At 40.1% G+C, this 18,369-nt stretch overlaps 1 protein-coding gene across 2 annotated transcripts in view; it reads right to left on the bottom strand.

Moving 5' to 3' along the window:
• Positions 1 to 10,266: 10,266 nt before the first annotated feature.
• The window catches only part of SOX30 (SRY-box transcription factor 30), a 29,455-nt gene continuing 21,352 nt past the window's right edge, over positions 10,267 to 18,369 (bottom strand). For both annotated transcript variants that reach the window (XM_054556143.1, XM_002816133.5), the window contains exon 5: positions 10,267 to 10,691. In XM_054556143.1, the coding sequence (XP_054412118.1) occupies positions 10,310 to 10,691 (382 nt within the window). In that variant the 3' untranslated portion in view covers positions 10,267 to 10,309. The remainder of the gene's footprint in view (positions 10,692 to 18,369) is intronic.

An 18,369-nucleotide genomic window follows, 5' to 3' on the forward strand; every position in this document is an offset into this window, starting at 1 on the left:
CCCCAGGGAGCTTAGAATCTAGGGGGAGATATAAACAAAGTTGCTATGGGAACACAAAGCAGGAACAATTAGCCTTTGAAAATTAGAGAATACTTTCTGGAGGGAAGAATTCTGAATGAATTAGAATTTGGTTCAGTTGCATGTGACACAGAATACAAGATTATAGTGGATTAAACTAGGTAGAAATATATTTTTCTCTCATATAAAAGTCCCGAGGAAAGTAATCTAGTTTTTTGACCCTCCTCAGCATGAGTCTTTTGTGGTCCAAAAGGGTTGCCCACATTCCAACCATCACTTCCATATTCCTGACAGTAGGAAGGACAAAAGGGCAGAGAAGGGCATAATCTCTCCCTTTAAAAATATTTTCTGGAAGGTGTACATGAAACTTCCATTGTAATGGTATAGTCCAGAACTTAGGTACTTGGTCACACCTTGCCTCAGGAGATGAAACAAAGTCTTTATTCAGAATGGCTATGTACATAACTAAAAACTCAGGTTCTATTACTAAAAAAGAAAAGGAAAGCAGCCATTGGGAAACAACTGGTAGACCTCTACACTGAGATATTAAGAATGAGTAGCAATCAGGCAGGGGAAGTCACATAGCAAAGACTGTCCAAGAAGGAGAACTAATGCGTATCATGTCCCCCTTGGCAGAAGGGACACCAAGAAGCACCCTTCTTTCTACATCTTCGTTCTCATCCTGCATGTTTTGATCTAAAGCCCTCCTGGATAATGAAACCCCATCTCTACTAAAAATATAAAAATTAGCTAAGCATAGTGTTGGGGACCTGTAATCTCAGCTACTTGGGAGGTTGAGGCAGAATAATTACTTGAACCTGGGAGGCAGAGGTTGCAGAGAGCTGAGATCACTCAACTGCACTCCAGCCTGGGTAACAGAGGGAGACTCTGTCTCAAAAATAAATAAATAAATGAAAAATAAAGTCCTCCTGGGATGAGTCTGCCGGCCCTATCTATTCAGTGCTTGGATTTACAGTGACCTCAGCACAATTCTGACCTCAAAGCCCTTCATGTCACTGGAATGATGGCTGCTTCGAGAAAACCCTGCTTTTTCATCTGTCAGTAAGAGAACTCACTCTAAGATCTCATCATTGACATTTACCAGGACAAATTTCTGAAATCTCTTTAGAAGAAATGACAATCCCAACTCTTCGATATGATTAGTTATGGCATATCTGCCTGAAGCAATATTATACAAACATGGAAGGTGATCATTTATGAAAGCATGGAGTATGAGAAACAGCTCATGACAAAATATTGAGAAAATGCGAGACTGTGCATGTGTTGTGATTATAATCATGTGAAAAATGTGTGTGTATATAAACAAATATTAGAAAGAGCATCATAAAATAAAAATGATTACTGGATGGTTAAAAGCTTTTTTCTCCTTGGAAAATTCCCTTTAGTGTGGTTATGTTGTTTTCATAAATAAAATTTGAAAATAAGTCTTGCTAGCATTACGTGTTGTCAAAAAAAATTTTATGGTGTCAATGGTAAATATACATAAGAATCACCTGAAAAGCTTACTAAAAATGCATATTCACAGGCTCCAGCCCAAGAAATTCTGATTCTATAGGTCTGAGGACTGGCTGCATTTTTAACAAGCATCCAGAGTCATTTTGTTAGAAGTGGTGCGTTGACCACATTTGAAAAACACTGCCATAGATGGTGTCTCAGAGTCACCTAAAAATAGAGTTGGGACATTATCTGTGCCAAAACAGCCTAGCTTTGTGTTGCACCAAAAACTCTAAGCCAGGCCGGGAGCAGTGGCTCATGCCTGTAATCTAAGCACTTTGGGAAGCCAAGGTGGATGGATGACCTGAGGTCAGGAGTTTGATACCGGCCTGGACAACATGGTGAAACCCCGTCTCTACTAAAAACACAAAAATTAGCCGGGCATGGTGGCGGGAGCCTATAATCTCAGCTACTCAGGAGACTGAGGCAGGAGAATTACTTGAACCCAGGTGTGGGGGGACGGAGGTTGCAGTGAGCTGAGATTGCGCCACTTCACTCTAGCCTGGGCAAAAGAATGAAACTGCGTCTCAAAAAAAAAAAAAAAATACTCTAGGCCAATATTCCTCTATCATTGTTGGGGAAACAGTAAGAAAATTTAAAACAAACACTCCATGTTAAGAAAAATGCACTCTCCCTGGTTTGTAAAATGAAATATCACTAAAAGGTACAGCTTTGATGATTTTTCTTTGAGTCTTCCAAGTAAACTTAAAGCTGTCTGATAAAAGCAACCCAATTTTGAACAGTTACATTTCTCCAGTTCCCTTAGAGTCCCACACTTCCTGAGTCTTATTTCGTGCCTTCCTAACAGGTGCCACACAAGTTCAGCTGTAATCTGCCTTCAAGTGTAAGGCATGGTAATTTCAAGCCCTACAGCTAGGTAACGTACTCTGCATAAGCCAGCCTTCTGAATAATTCAATATTCATTTTCCTATTAGTGATGTAGGATTTTTCTTCTTGGTCACTTTGCAGGCTGGGGACCCCTGGCTGGTGACGCCCCGCCTAGACCTCGCTCAGCCACGCTGGCATACCCCAGCTCACCTGTGTGATAGTTTGTACCCATATTGGGCGGTTCTTGAGCTCTTGTACCACACCCAAGAAGAATGAAGATAGGCAGGACATTGAAAGGTGAGGAGGGCAGAGAAGACTTTTATTAAGTGATGACACAGCTTTTAGCAGAGAGGGGACATGGGGCTGGTCCCCCTACCCGAAGACAGGAAAGTTCTTCGTGTGGCAGGTTCTGCCTTTTATGAACTCAGAATAAGGATTATGTGCTGATTGGTTTGTGAGTATGCAAAAAAGGTTAAACAAAGATACCACTCAAAGGTGGGCATGATAGTGTAGAAAACCAATTAGGAAAGGGTAGGTATATATAAAATAGGTGAAGGGTAAGGACCAATCAGAGGAAAGCGAACCAAACGGGAAGACAAGTTCTCAATCCAGTCCGAAGATTTAACTTGTAGCTTGGCTTTCGGGCTTTGTCTCCGGCTTGGAGTGGGGTTTTACCACAGGCCCACCCCTATCTGCCTAGGCATTTGGCGGCCGCCTGCCGCTCTCATTAGGGTGACCAACTCATCACAGTTTGCCCAGGAGTTTCCCGATGTTAGCACTTGAAAGTCTTATGTTTGGGAACCCCCTGCTCCTCAGTCCTGTGCAAACCAAGACCGGGACAGTTGGTCACCCTAACCTTCCATACAGCTTAAAAGAAAAGACATTCTCCAGGAGGAGGAGTCAGCCTCCACAGTGTCCCCAGGGAGCACAGGCAAAAACTTAGCTTTCTAAAGAAAAAAAAATACAGGTAAGGTGCTGTTCTATAGATTAGATAGATAGATAGATAGACATTTTTTGAGACGGAGTCTCGCTCTGTCACCAGGCTGGAGTGCAGTGGTGCGATCTTGGCTCACTGCAACCTCCAACTCGCTGGTTCATGCGATTCTCCTGCCTCAGCCTCCTGAGTAGCTGGAATTACAGGCGCGCATCACCATGCCTGGCTAATTTTTGTATTTTTAGTACAGACGGGGTTTCACCATGTTGGCCAGAATGGACTCGATCTCCTGACCTCGTGGTCCGCCTGCCTCAGCCTCTCAAAGTGCTGGGATTACAGGCGTGAGCCACCGTGCCGGACCTGCTGTTCATTATTTTAAGAAATAGGACATTTCGGGCAGGGTGCGGTGGCTCACGCCTGTAATCCCAGCACTTTGGGAGGCCAAGACAGACGTATCACTTGAGGTCAGGAGTTCAAGACCAGCCTGGCCAACATGGTGAAACGCCATCTCTACTAAAAAAAAGATACAAAAATTAGCTGGGAGTGGTGGCACATGCCTGTAATCCCAGCTACTCGGGAGGCTGAGGCAGGAGAATCACTTGAACTGGGGAGGTGGAGGTTGCAGTGAGCTGAGATCGCGGAACTGCACTCCAGCTGGGGCGACAGAGTGAGACTCCATCAAAAAAAAAAAGAAAAGAAAGAGAAGAAAAGAGAAGAGAAGGGGAGGGGAGGGGAGGGGAGGGGAGGGGAGGGGAGGGGACATTTCGGCCAGGCACAGTGGCTCACGCCTGTAATCCCAGCACTTTGTGAAGCCAAGGCGGGCAGATCACTTGAGGTCAGGAGTTTGAGACCAGCCTGGCCAACACGGTGAAACCCCATCTCTACTAAAAATACAAAAATTTAGCTGGGCGTGGTGGCGCACTCCTGTAATCCCTCCCAGCTACTCGGGAGGCTGAGGCAGGAGAATCGCTTGAACCCAGAAGGCAAAGGTTGCAGTGAGCTGAGATTGCACCATTGCACTCCAGCCTGGGCAACAAGAGCGAAACTCCACCTGAAAAAATTAAAAATTAAAAAAAATATATAAAAAAGAAGATTACCCTTAAGTGGTTTCAGAGAAGGAGCCAGAGATGTAAAGGTGTTGTAAGCACTTTCCTATTTCCCCCCTTACAAACGTTCACTACTTTGAGAAAATTTTACTAAGATTTGTGCATGTTAAACTCATCATCACAAAGGAGAGATTTGTAAAGCTGGATCAGGTGGTCTGAAAGCAGAATTCAGAGATAAAGGGTAAAACTGTAAAGAGGATGTGAAATTTTTCATCAAGTAGAATTTGATAAAAGGCAACTCCTACACTTGTTTTTAGATAGGTAGTTTTATTGTGATGCCTTTGAAAATTCTTTTAAATCCTAAAAAGTTATTAAGATGACCCAGAAAGCTAAAAAAAAAATGATGTGTCCCAGCAGAATCTGTTCCAAAATGTAGGATGAAAAATTTTCAGAATTACTCTGCCCACATCAAAATTTTACTACTTTAAAATATTGCAAGCAGTTCATAGAATCTCCAGAAATTCATTTCAAAATCAGTTCCAAACCACAATTTTCAAAAGCAGTTCATATTTTTGGCTCAGGAGTAATCCTACCAACAGCTGGTTGACACAGTGAAAAACATGTGTATCTATTTAGCACATTTGCCTACTTGAATTCTTGGGTGCAATATCAACTTTCCTTAAGAAGCCAGTTTAAATAGAAAAAGAGGGACTCCTCACTAACTCATTTTATGAGGCCAGCATCAATCTGATAACAAAACCTGGCAGAGACACAACAAAAAAAGAAAATTTCAGGCCAATACCCCTGATGAATATCAATGCAAAAATCATCAATAAAATACTGGCAAAACGAATCTAGCAGCACATCAAAAAGCCTATCCACCACAATCAAGTCGGCTTCATCCATGGGATGCAAGGCAGGTTCAACATATGCAAATCAATAAACATAATCCATCACATAAACAGAACCAAAAACAAAAACCACCTGATTATCTCAATAGATGCAGAAAAGGCCTTCAACAAAATTCGACACCCCTTCATGCTAAAAACTCTCAATAAACTAGGTATTGATGGAATGTATCTCAAAATAATAAGAGCTGTTTATGGCAAACCGACAGCCAATATCATACTGAATGGGCAAAAGCTGGAAGCATTCCCTTTGAAAACCGGCACAAGACAAGGATGCCCTCTCTCACCACTCCTATTCAACATAGTATTGGAAGTTCTGGCCAGGACAATCAGGCAAGAGGAAGAAATAAAGGGTATTCAGATAGGAAGACAGGAAGTCAAATTGTCTCTATTTGCAGATGACATGATTGTATGTTTAGAAAACGCCATTGTCTCAGCCCAAAAGCTCCTTAAGCTGATAAGCAACTTCAGCAAAGTCTCAGGATACAAAATCAATGTGCAAAAATCACAAGCATTCCTATATGCCAATAACAGAGAAACAGAGAGCCAAATCATGACTGAACTCCCATTCACAATTGCTTCAAAGAGAATAAAATACCTAGGGATCCAACTTACAAGGGATGTGAAGGACCTCTTCAAGGAGAACTACAAACCACCACTCAACAAAATAAAAGAGGACACAAACAAATGAAAGAACATTCCATGCTCATGGATAGGAAGAATCAATATTGTGAAAATGGCCATACTGCTCAAAGTAATTTATAGATTCAATGCTATCTCCATCAAGCTACCATTGACTTTCTTCACAGAATTAGAAAAAAAAAATACTTTAGATTTCATATGGAAGCAAAGAAGAGCCCATATAGCTGAGACAATCCTAAGCAAAAAGAACAATGCTGGAGGCATCACGCTACCTGACTTTAAACTATACTACAAGACTACGGTAACCCAAACAGCATGGTACTGGTACCAAAACAGAGATATAGACCAATGGAACAGAACAGAGGCCTCAGAAATAATGCCACACATCTACAACCATCTGATCTTTGACAAAGCTGACAAAAACAAGCAATGGGGAAAAGATTCCCTATTTAATAAATGGTGTTGGGAAAACTGGCTACCCATAGAGAGAAAACTGAAACTGGACTCCCTCCTTACACCTTATCCAGAAATTAACTCAAGGTGGATTAAAGACTTAAATATTAGACCTAAAACCATAAAAACCCTAGAAGAAAACCTAGGCAATACCATTCAGGACATAGGCATGGGCAAAGACTTCATGACTAAAACACCAAAAGCAATGGCAACAAGAACCAAAATCGACAAATGGGATCTGATTGAACTAAAGAGCTTCTGCACAGCAAAAGAAACTACCATCAGAGTGAACAGGCAACCTACAGAATGGGAGAAAATTTTTGCAATCTAGCCATCTAACAAAGAGCTAATATCCAGGATCTATAAGGAACTTAAACAAATTTACAAGAAAAAAAAAACCCCCATCAAAAAGTGGGCAAAGGATATGAACAGACACTTCTCAAAAGAAGACATGCATGCAGCCAACAAACATATCAAAAAAATCTCATCATCACTGGTCATTACAGAAATGCAAATCAAAAATGCAGTGAGATACCATCTCACGCCATTTAGAATGGCAATCACTAAAAAGTCAGAAAACAGATGCTGGAGAAGATGTGGAAAAATAGGAATGCTTTTACACTGTTGGTGGGAGTGTAAATTAGTTCAACCATTGTAGAAGACAGTGTGGCGATTCCTCAGGGATCTAGAGCCAGGAATACCATTTGACCCAGCAATCCCATTACTGGGTATATACCCAAAGGATTATAAATCATTCTACTATAAAGACACATGCACACGTATGTTTATTGCAGCACTATTCACAATAGCAAAGACTTGGAACCAACCCAAATGCCCATCAGTGATAGACTGGATAAAGAAAATGTGGCACATATACACCATGGAATAATATGCAGCCATAAAAAAGGATGAGTTCACGTTCTTTGCAAGGACATGGATGAAGCTGAAAACCATCATTCTCAGCAAACTAACACAGGAACAGAAAACCAAACATCGCATGTTCTCACTCATAAGTGGGAGTTGAACAATGAGGACACACGGACACAGGGAAGGGAACATTACACACCGGGGCTTGTCGGGGGGTGGGGGTCTAGGGGAGGGATAGCATTAGGAGAAATACCTAATGTTGATGATAGGTTGATGGGTGCAGCAAACCACCATGGCACGTGTATACCTATGTAACAAACCTGCACGTTCTGCACATGTACCGCAGAACTTAAAGTATAATTTTAAAAGCCAGTTTAATAGCCAGTAAATTAACAATTATAAGTTTCAGTTTTTCAATCTTTTAAGACCATTAAGATACAATGAAGAAAAGTTTATTCAGCCAGTGCTTTCACTAAGGAATTTGAACTGCCCAATGCAGAAAACCATGTGAGAAGTCAACAATTTTTAAACCAAAGCCACCAGCTATTATTTTTTTCTGAAGGGTGCTCTGTGAGATGTTAGTAGGTAATATGTTAACACAAAAAGTTGGGGGGAGTTCACACCAAATAAGATTGGGAAACGCTGAAATAGAGTTTAACATGTTTCTTTACTGTAAGACTTTTGAGACATAACAATGATAATGGACACTGACACTCTTCAAGGTGGGGTGTGACATGTTTTTTCCAAACTTATTTGACCAAATTTTGTCAGAATATCTAAAAGGCTTGGATTCTCACTGACGAATGTAGAGAAATACTGCTCTTGTCCTCCTAAATTTGGTAACTCGGCTCCTTAAAAGTTCAGACTAACTCTATTTTTGGTCACTTTGCAGTGAAACTAGTTTTTATTTGCAAATAGCCAGAGCAGCTTTGCCCAAAGCATAGAACAGTTTGAGTGACGTTCTAAACATATTGAGATTTCAACATATTTTGAGACTATTCTTATAACAAATGTCACTACGTAACAAACAAGGCAATGAGACCTACTAGAAAGTACTTGTGGCTTTGAACTTGGAGAATTTCACTTTGATGACTTAGAAAGACAGATGAATTACTGCCAGTGGCGTAGGGCTTTGTTTGGACTGTAGATCTCTAGTCGGTGGTTTGAAAAGCTGTAAATGATCAGATATGGGTGTTTGTAGTTGGGAATGCTTATCTGCAATTGGGTACTTTCTAAATGAAATACTCGTATTTCCCAGCCCAAATTGTACTGTGGATCTATAAACAATCCAAACTCCTGGCTTCTGATCCCAGCACTGAGGAAAAGGAGGAAGAGTAAAAGAATTGCCCAGCGTTAGCCATTAAAAGAAAAGTTTAAGGAAAGAATCGGAGAGGGGCAAGGCTACCCTACAGACAGGCAGTTAGGATATACCGACCTGTGCTCTATCTTATTCACTGCTTTACACAGTGATTTCATCAACCAATTTGTCTATAAGAATAAGGTCTATGGTAAAAATCCAGTTAGTCACAAAGGTGCTATTAAATGAGATGAGGTAAAATGGGTCAAATTGTTGCATACATTTCTCCTTAATGGCATAGATATCAAATGTGTAGACAATCAAATGTTACTTTAGTTCAGATGTGAGGTGACATAATGTTTGCTTTCTATCACGAAGAAATTAAAGTTTTACTCTTTAACGACATCAAAATGGCAATGGGCATAGTAATAAAGAATATAAAACCATGAAAACAAAATTTGTATTGGGAAAGAAAATGTCATGTACAATAAATGTAAGTCTGATGAAATGTATTACATTAACAAATTTTAAGAAACAAATACAGGTTTAGTAAAGGAAGAATGTGGAAGCTTAGAAGAGATTTCCATACACAATTTCCACACAGTTTTAAGTAACAAGATCTCAATTTGCATAAATTATATAGATCACTGAGGGAAAAGTGTATTGGTTGGTGACTATTTCCCATCATCAATTCAGTTTGTACCTTAGAGATCTTTTACCATGATCTCAACTTTCATAGTCCTGATACTGTTCTAAAAAGGCCTTCTCAATCCCTAACTGGGTACTTACCAGGAGCTTATGTCACAGGTAGGGTTTTTTTTGTTCATCGTGAATTAAATAAATTCCACATGCTCTTAAATAAACTTCATGGTTTTCAAGACAGCTGCTTGAGCCAAATCTGGAAGAGCTCTTCCATTCTGGGATATGCTTAAGTCACGTGTACATATGTGTAAAGAGTTTGGAAATGGCATCAGAATGTGTGTGCAACTTTGTTGATGTTTAAGTCTCACGTGAGCTAACAGAATCTATGCAATTCTGGAGACTATCAGGTAAAAATGAATATCTGTATATGGTATAGAAAACAATCTTCTATGAACAATACTGTTTGCTTATTTCTATCCCCCAAACAGAAAACATCCAACAAGAACAATTTTATCTATGTTTATTTAATTAAAACAAAGAACAATGTATGCCAAATGGAAAAAAATATTTTAAAATGATAAAATATTTAGAAACAGAAATGACTAAATTTAGCTGAAGAATCACCCAGGTGCCATTAAAACACATTTGGAACTTATAATTGGTTATTAGTGTAAGTGAAATTTAGCAACCGAATCCAAGTTCACTAAGAGTTGTCAAAATACTTTCAAAATGTTACATCAAAAATTGACATCCATAAATATTACATAAAAAGCAAACAAAAAATCATTTAAAAAAATGTATCCTGAGATAAAATAAAAATCACACTATGCTAGATTTATACCCCCTTTCCCCTCACATACAACTGTGAGGCTTCAGTATTTTGCATGTTCCAGGATAAAGTAATAATAATACATGTTGATGCAAATTTCAGCCATTAAAAATAAATTACTTAATAACATAAATATTCCTACAATGAAACATCCAGACTCTAGTTTCACTAATCAAAATTTTATGAAGACATAAATTGCATTTGGTTTTAACTCCTCAAATCATGACTGAAAACTTTCAACAAAGAATTCTAGCCTTTTTTTTTCTCATACCAACTGACCCAGAATATATTTTAAGAAATGTTTATTTTCTGTGCATATTTGTTTTAAAATTATAAATCCCTGAGCACTTTTTCTTCTTCCTCCTCATCACTGTCAGTGACATTGACTTGCTGGATGCTAGAAGGAGTTGATGTCGGGGCTGTGAAGACATTCTCCAAGGTTCCAATGTCCAGCTGAGGCACAGGGTTTAAGTCTTCTTCCCCACTGTGGCTATGACTGTTATAGTAAGAAGTTCCATTCATGTTCTCACAACTCCGAGAATTTTCGCTGTGTGCGCATTCACTTGAGTAGTCTCTAAAAGAATAGTCTCTACTTAAAGCTGAAAATATACCCTCATGTTTTGGGTACCTGTCTTCATAATAACTAAGGCATTCTGGCATTGAACTCGGAAAATTTCCATAGCCAAAGGGAGGCCGGCTGTAAGGGCATGTACTGCAGCAGAAAAACACAAACAAGGAATTAGATCTTGCCCACATATTGCCTTGCATACAGACTAACAGAGCAAGTTAATGCATCCTCTTTGGGGTTTGGAAAGTTCCTTTCTGCAAACACTTCATGTATTCCTCTGCTCTTTTCCCATTGCCCAGTCCCCACCCACAAGAAACAGGAAAGGGAGCTTGTGACTGGAACACTCACCAGCACTATTATCTATCGTCAGCCTCAGGCTTCTTACCTTTGACAACCATGATAACAAAATTGCTTATTCTGGTCTTTCTCTCATGATGCCTCATACCACATAAGGTTTTGGAAATGCAGATGTGTGTTGAGCTATGCTAAGAATTGACACTTAGTGGTTGGGCACGGTGGCTCACGCCTGTAATCCCAACACTTTGGGAGGCCGAGGCAGGCGGAACATAAGGTCAAGAGATAAGAGATCATCCTGGCCAACATAGTGAAACCCCATCTCTACTAAAAATACAAAAAATTAGCTGGGCATGGTGGTGCATGCCTGTAGTCCCAGCTACTCAGGAGGCTGAGGCAGGAGGATCGCTTGAACCCAGGAGGTAGAGGTTGCAGTGAGCTGAGACTGTGCCACTGCACTCCAGCCTGGTGACAGAGTGAGACTCCGTCTCAAAAAAAACAAAAACAAACAAACAAAAAACCACCGAATTGACACTTCGTAAACAATGCAATAGTGCAATAGTTGTTTTTACTGGTGTTTGTAAGGAAGCTCATGGTGGGGGGGGGAAATGTATAACTAGATTGAAATCAAGAGATCCAGAATATTGAGGCACTGGAACAGAAGACAACTTAAATTTTTTCATTGACATTCAATAATAAAATAAATTTAAAACACTGTTACTACTAGAAAGATTTAAAACTGATAGTAAACTATGGTCTTAAAGGTCTTTTCCAAAACATTTTTTGGAGGGCAGAAATGTGAAGAATCAAAAAGACATTTTGCAGTTTTACAAATTATGGTTTTTTGGCCGGGTGTGGTGGCTCACACCTGTAATCCCAGCACTCTGAGAGGCAGAGGCGGGCAGATCACAAGGTCAGGAGATCGAGACCATCCTGGCTAACACGGTGAAACCCCGTCTCTACTAAAAATACAAAAAATTAGCCAGGCATGGTGGCGGACGCCTGTAGTCCCAGCTACTCAGGAGGCTGAGGCAGGAGAATGGCATGAACCCGGAAGGCAGAGCTTGCAGTGAGCCGAGATCACGCCACCACACTCCAGCCTGGGCGACAGAGTGAGACTCCATCTCAAAAAAAAAAAAAAAAAAGGCAAATCCAAAATTTCTGCTACTTGCTGGGCACAGTAGTGCATGCCTGTAGTCCCAGCTACTCAGGAGGCTGAGGCAGGAGGATCACTTGAGCCCAGGAGTTTGAAGCCAGCCTGGGCAATATAGTGAGACTCCATCTCAAAAAAAAAAAAAATTTTTTTTAAAGATTATATCTCAAAAATTCTGCTACTCAAACCCATTTGTCAATTTTTTTTAAGTATTATTCTCTCTTTCAAAGGCATAGAGCAGGAATTATAGGAAGAGGTAGAGTCCAACCATCTAGTGACAGATAACATAAAACATAATGACCATACTCATCAGCAAAACCCATGGCAAGTTAAGTGTTTCATTTCTGGCCTTCACACACACACACACACACACACACACACACACACACACACAGAGTCAACTTTGTTACCTTACTTTTAAAAACCTAAGTATGACAGACATACTAGACTATTATCTCAAACTCTGAAACTATGCCCTACCCCCAAAACCTCAAGTGCTAGGTACTTTGCTCATGTTAATTATAACAAATGAGGTAAAGTTTCTAAAATTTTTCAGGTTTCCATACCTACTGCCACTCTTAGTTCAGGCATTTTAAATTTAAGACACATGTCCTGAATACGCTGTGCTTCTTTTTTTTTTTTTTTTTTTTTTTTTTTTTTTGAGACAGAGTCTCGCTCTGTCACCAGGCTGGAGTACAGTGGCATGAATTTGGCTCACTGCAACCTCCGCCTCCCAGGTTCAAGCAATTCTCCTGCCTCAGCCTACCGAGTAGCTAGGATTACAGGTGCCCACCACCATGTCCGGCTAATTTTTGTATTTTAGTAGAGATGGGGTTTCAGCATGTTGGCCAGTCTGGTCTCGAACTTCTGACCTCAGGTGATCCGCCCGCCTCAGCCTCCCAAAGTGCTGGGATTATGGGTGTGAGCCACCGCGCACGGCCAAATACACTGTGCTTCTGGCTAGCACAACTTTGATCATATAGCAGGTCTCTCTATCCATTGAATTCCACAGATAATTCAGGGATGAAAAGAGGCTGACTATGGGTACAAACATACAGTTAGATAGATAGAAGATGTAAGTTCTAATGTTCAGTAGCACAGTAGGGTGCCTGTAGTTAGCAACAATGTCTTGTGTATTTCAAAGTAGCTATAAGAGAGGACTAAAAATGTTCCCAATATACAGAAATGATAAATAATCAAGGTGACAGATAACCCAAATGCCCTGACTTGATCATTACACATTTTATACATATTTATGACATGTACCCCATAAATATGTAAAATGTTATATATCAATAAAACAAAAATCTATCCCTTCCACAAAGCCTTCATTTCAGCTAGAAATAATTCACCCAATAACTATCTTTTTCAGGACTCAATGCAGGCAAGATGCTATGTAAGGCTTGGTAGATAATTTTTTAAAAAACATAAAATCTAGGTATATATTAGACATGTGCTAAAGTCTATAATGCCAGCATTATAGTGACTATTTTGGTGTGGTAAAGACGAGTTAGTGTTATATTCAGAGAACAAAAAGATCAATTAAGACAAAGGCAATCCTAGAAGGTTACATGAGTGAAAGTAAAAAACTATAAAAGCAACATGGTGTAGGGGGAAAACATTAATTAGAATAGTCCAAATAATAATATTATCCAATATGTAAGCATTTACTATTTTTTAGGGCATTGGCCAAGGAGTGTATATGTTATTTCAATATAACACTGAACAACACTCAGGATGACCCTAAGACATAGACACTATAAATATCTCCACTGCACAGATGAGGAAATGGAGCTTTAAAAAGGTTAAGTAACTTGCTCAAAGTGATATAATTAGTAAGTGGTAGACAGAATCAGGCAATTTGACTCCAGAACTTGTTCTCCTAACTACCATGCCGCCCTACCCAGGCTCTAGTTCTAGCTATGCCACGTAAGAACCTGGTAAACTTAAGTAAATCTTACTTTCTCTGATCCTTGTATCCTTCTTATATAAAATAGGGATAGCAATGCCTGTTCTGTCAACCTAAAAGGTCTGTCATAAGGAACAGGAGAATATAAGTAATGGAAACTAGAAACACTATTTCAATGTATGATTGGTAAGTCTTATAAGAAGTTACTGCAATTTTTAGCTTGAGGATTTGTATTTGGTTCTTTTTTTATTTCTATCTCCTTATTGATATGATCTATTTGGTGAAACATTGTTCTCCTGGTTTCCTTTAGTTCTTTGTCCATGGTTTCCTTTAGTTCCTTGAGCATATTTAAAACAGCTGATTTAAACTGTCTATTAAGCCCAATGTCTCAGCTTCCTTGGGGATAGTTACTATTATTTCCTTGTGAATGCCCTACTTTCCTGTTTCTTTGCCTATCTTGTAACTTTTTTGTTGAAAACTGGATGTTTTGAATATTATAATGTGATGCCACTAGAAATCAAATTCTTTCCCTTATCCAAGGTTTGTTGTTGTTGCTTGTCTGGGGTTGTAGTTGTTTATTTGGTTTTCTAGAGTATTTTTGTAAAGACTGTATTCTTTGTTATGCATGGTCATTGAAATCTCTGTTCAATTAGCTTAGCGGTCAGAAATTTGATAGAGATTTCCTTAAAAACCTAGAAACAAAAATAAAACAAAATATATTTTCCTGGTCTTTACAGATTGGCTTTGAATTGGGGCACTCCTTAAATACTTAGCCAGGTTATTTTCAATTCTGCCTTAGTCTTTACTTCCTGCTTATACAGAGCCTACAGATCAGTCAGAGTTAAAAGCTTGGGGTCTTTTTGTGTATTTTCTGAACATGGGTCTAGCTCTGGATATGTGTGTGGCCTTCTGGATTTCCCATTTATATATATGTATAAAAAATAAATATTATCATTACTTATATATATATATAGTTTTATATATATAACTTAAGAGATGGGGTTTTGCTCTGTCACCCAGGCCAGAATGCAGTGGCATGATCATAGCTCACTACAGTCTCAAATTCCTGGGCTCAAGCATCTTCCTGCCTCAGCCTCCCAAGCAGCTGAGACTACAGGTACACCACCACACCCAGCAACTTCCAGAGACTTGAATGATTGGTTTTTAAAAATAGTTTTCACCACTCACACTTGTTTGCTAGAGACTGGGTCCACAGAGCTCCCTGTGCTGCCATCTCAAAAATGAACCATACTCTCACTTACCTTTTTAATTATTTGATTCTATTTCTATTCTTGAGCTTTGCTCTTGGGTGCAGTTAAATTACTTAAAAACAAGTTGGTCCTTTCAGGTCTTGCTTTTAAGAATTTTGAGCTGGGCGCGGTGGCTCACGCCTGTAATCCCAGCACCTTGGGAGGCCGAGGCGTGTGGATCACCTGAGGTCAGGAGTTTGAGACCACCCTGGTCAACATGGTGACACCCCATCTCTACTAAAAATACAAAAATAAGCCGGGCATGGTGGTGCGGCCTGTAGTCCCAGCTACTCCGGAGGCTGAAGCAGGAGAATTGCTTGCTCGAACCCGGGAGGCTGAGGTTGCAGTGAGCCAAGATCGTGCCACTGCACTCCAGCCTGGGTAACAGAGTGAGAATTCATCTCAAAAAAAAAAAAAAAAAAAAATTAGAGCACAATGGCTCATGCCTGTTAATTCCAGCACTTTGGGAGGCCAGGAGTTTGAAACCAGCCTGGGCAACAAAGTGAGGCCCTGTCTCTACAAAAAAATGAGAATATTAGCTGGGCATGGTGGTGCACACCTGTAGTCCCAGTTATTCAGGAGGCTGAGGAAGAAGGATCACTTAGGCCCAGGAGTTCGAGGCTGCAATGAGCTATGATCATGCCACTGCACTCCAGCCTGGGTGACATAGCAAGACCCACCCCATAACTAAAAAAAAAGAAAAAAAAAATTTTTAGTTGTGACCATAGCAACATTTAGGCTAAGGCTATCTGAAGCAAGACCCTTCTGAGTACCCAATGTTCTGTGCCCCATAAAAGCTTTCCAATCTAGTTGGTGGGACTATTCACAGCACTGTGTTAGTGCATGATTGCCAGATACTGTTTCCTCTCATCCTTTCAGGTGGTTCTTTCACTGCCTTGGGTTGTTTCTTCACAAGCATGCACTAATTAGTACTTCACTGAATACTCAAGAGGGACCCTACACAGTCATCTGGAGTTCCCTCTGTGTGTAGCTCTCTTTTCTCTGGTACTCTATCCTGAAAAGTCTAGCTAATTAGGTCTCACTGGACTTCCAGTAGAGATGGGTGAAACCCCATCTCTACTAAAAATATAAAATTAGCTGGACGTGGCAGTGGGCACCTGTAATCCCAGCTACTCGGGAGGCTGAGGCAGGAGAATCACTTGAACCCTGGAGGCAGTGCAGTGAGCTGAGATCGTGGCATTACACTCCAGCCTGGGCAAAAAGAGCGAAACTCCATCTCAAAAAGAAAAAGAAAAAGAAATGTCTGCATCCAGTGGACAGGGCGATTTTAGACTCTGAACCAATGTGTGAAACATCTTGGGAATTTTATTTCTAATGAAAATCACATAGAGCCCGGAGTAAAAACAAGATTCTTTCTGTGCTTTACCTGGATCAATGACAAAAATTTTATATTCCTTTTATCAAGGTTAAGAAGTCCTTCCAGCCAGGTGTGGTGGCTCATGCCTGTAATCCCAACATTCTGGGAGGCCAAGGCGGGCAGATCACTTAAGGCCAGGAGTTCAAGACCAGCCTGACTAACTTGGCAAAACTCAGTCTCCACTAAAAATACAAAAATTAGCCAGGCATGGTAGCATGTACCTGTAATCCTAGCTACACAGGAGGCTGAGGCACGAGAATCTCTTGAACCCTGGAGGCAGAGGCTGCAGTGAGTCGAGATCACACCACTGCACTCCAGTCTGGCAGACAGAGCAAGACTCTGTCAAAAAAACAAAAAAAGAAATATTCCTTCCAGGGTCTTGGCTTTATAGAGAGGTTTTAGTTTCAGTACCTATCCCCACCTTGAACAGGGGAGCAGAGCAGGGTCAAGACCTCATCTTTTTTCCCTTCACAGACATTAAAACTCAAGTTTAGGTTTTTTTCTGTTTTTGTTTTTGAGACAGGATCACAATTTGTTGCCAAGACTGGCCTCGAACTCCATCTCAGCCTCCCAAGTAGCTGGGACTACAGGTGCATGACAGCACATCCAGCTTAGAACGCAAGTTTATAACCAATGAAACTATTTCTGTATCTGAAAACCATCTCCAGGACCACTCTAACTAGTTTTCAACTTGTTGATCATTTTGGCACATGGTGAGTTCCTTGCTGGTGAGTTCAGGTAGGTATTAAATTGTTCATATTTAAATTCAACATTTCTAGCTAGTTACGGCAGAAGGTATTCTATGTTAACGAAGTCTATCATGTTTTGGGACTGTAAGTTTCCCTCCTCCATAAAAGTTTAGGCAAAAGTTTGTATATGTACGTAGATATGCATTATTATGGAAGAAGTCCATAACTTCAATCAAATTCTCAAATGGGTCTCTGACCCAAACAAAGGTTAAAGAGAATTGCTTTTAACCTTTGATTCATTTGCCTAAAATTTTACAATTTAGATGCTATTTCTACAAATCCAGGAATTCTTTGAACTTACTTTCCCTACCATATATCTGAGTGTATTTTCCATATATTTCAAGCTAGTAAATCCCCATTTGTCTTCATATCTTTTCTTTATCCCTAATTACATAGATTTTAAACATATTTTTTACTGAATGGCCAACAGAATGAAGATCCTATGTATCTCCCTTGAATGTGAAAGCCCAATATACTGCAAGAAGAAGGAAGAGGAAGGGGTAGGGAGAAAAGAACTAGTCTGAAGAATTAATGTAGTACATAGTTTTTCAAAAGCATTTTGACAAACACAGTATGATGATGGTTAAGATCTGAAGGCAGGAATAACATGTTAGCCCCAGAGATGGGAAGCAGCACTTCTGAGTGTCCATCTGTTTTGTAAAATGACTCCTTGATTAAACCACCTAGCCTACTTGATTTTTACTCTATATACACAGGGCAAAGTGAATTGTTTAGCGAAAAGAAACATTTTTTGGTTTTTTGAGACATGGTCTCACTCTGGTGCCTAGGCTGGAGTGCAGTGGCATGATCTTAGCTCACTGCAGCCTTCACCTCCCAGGCTCAAGTGATCCTCCCACCTTGGCTTCCTGAGTAGCTGGGACTACAGGCACATGCCACCACGCCCAGCTAATTAAAAAAAATTTTGGGGGTAAAGACAAGGTCTCACTAAATTGCCCAGGCTGGTCTCAAACTCCTGGGCCCAACAGATTCTCTCTCCTTGGCCTCCCAAAGTGTTGGGATTACAGGCGTGAGCCACCACACCCAGCCAAAATTTTTTAATAATGAATAATCATAAATATATACATATAT

The sequence above is a fragment of the Pongo abelii genome, chromosome 4 (genome assembly GCF_028885655.2).
Source record: "Pongo abelii isolate AG06213 chromosome 4, NHGRI_mPonAbe1-v2.0_pri, whole genome shotgun sequence".
Lineage (NCBI taxonomy): Eukaryota > Metazoa > Chordata > Mammalia > Primates > Hominidae > Pongo > Pongo abelii.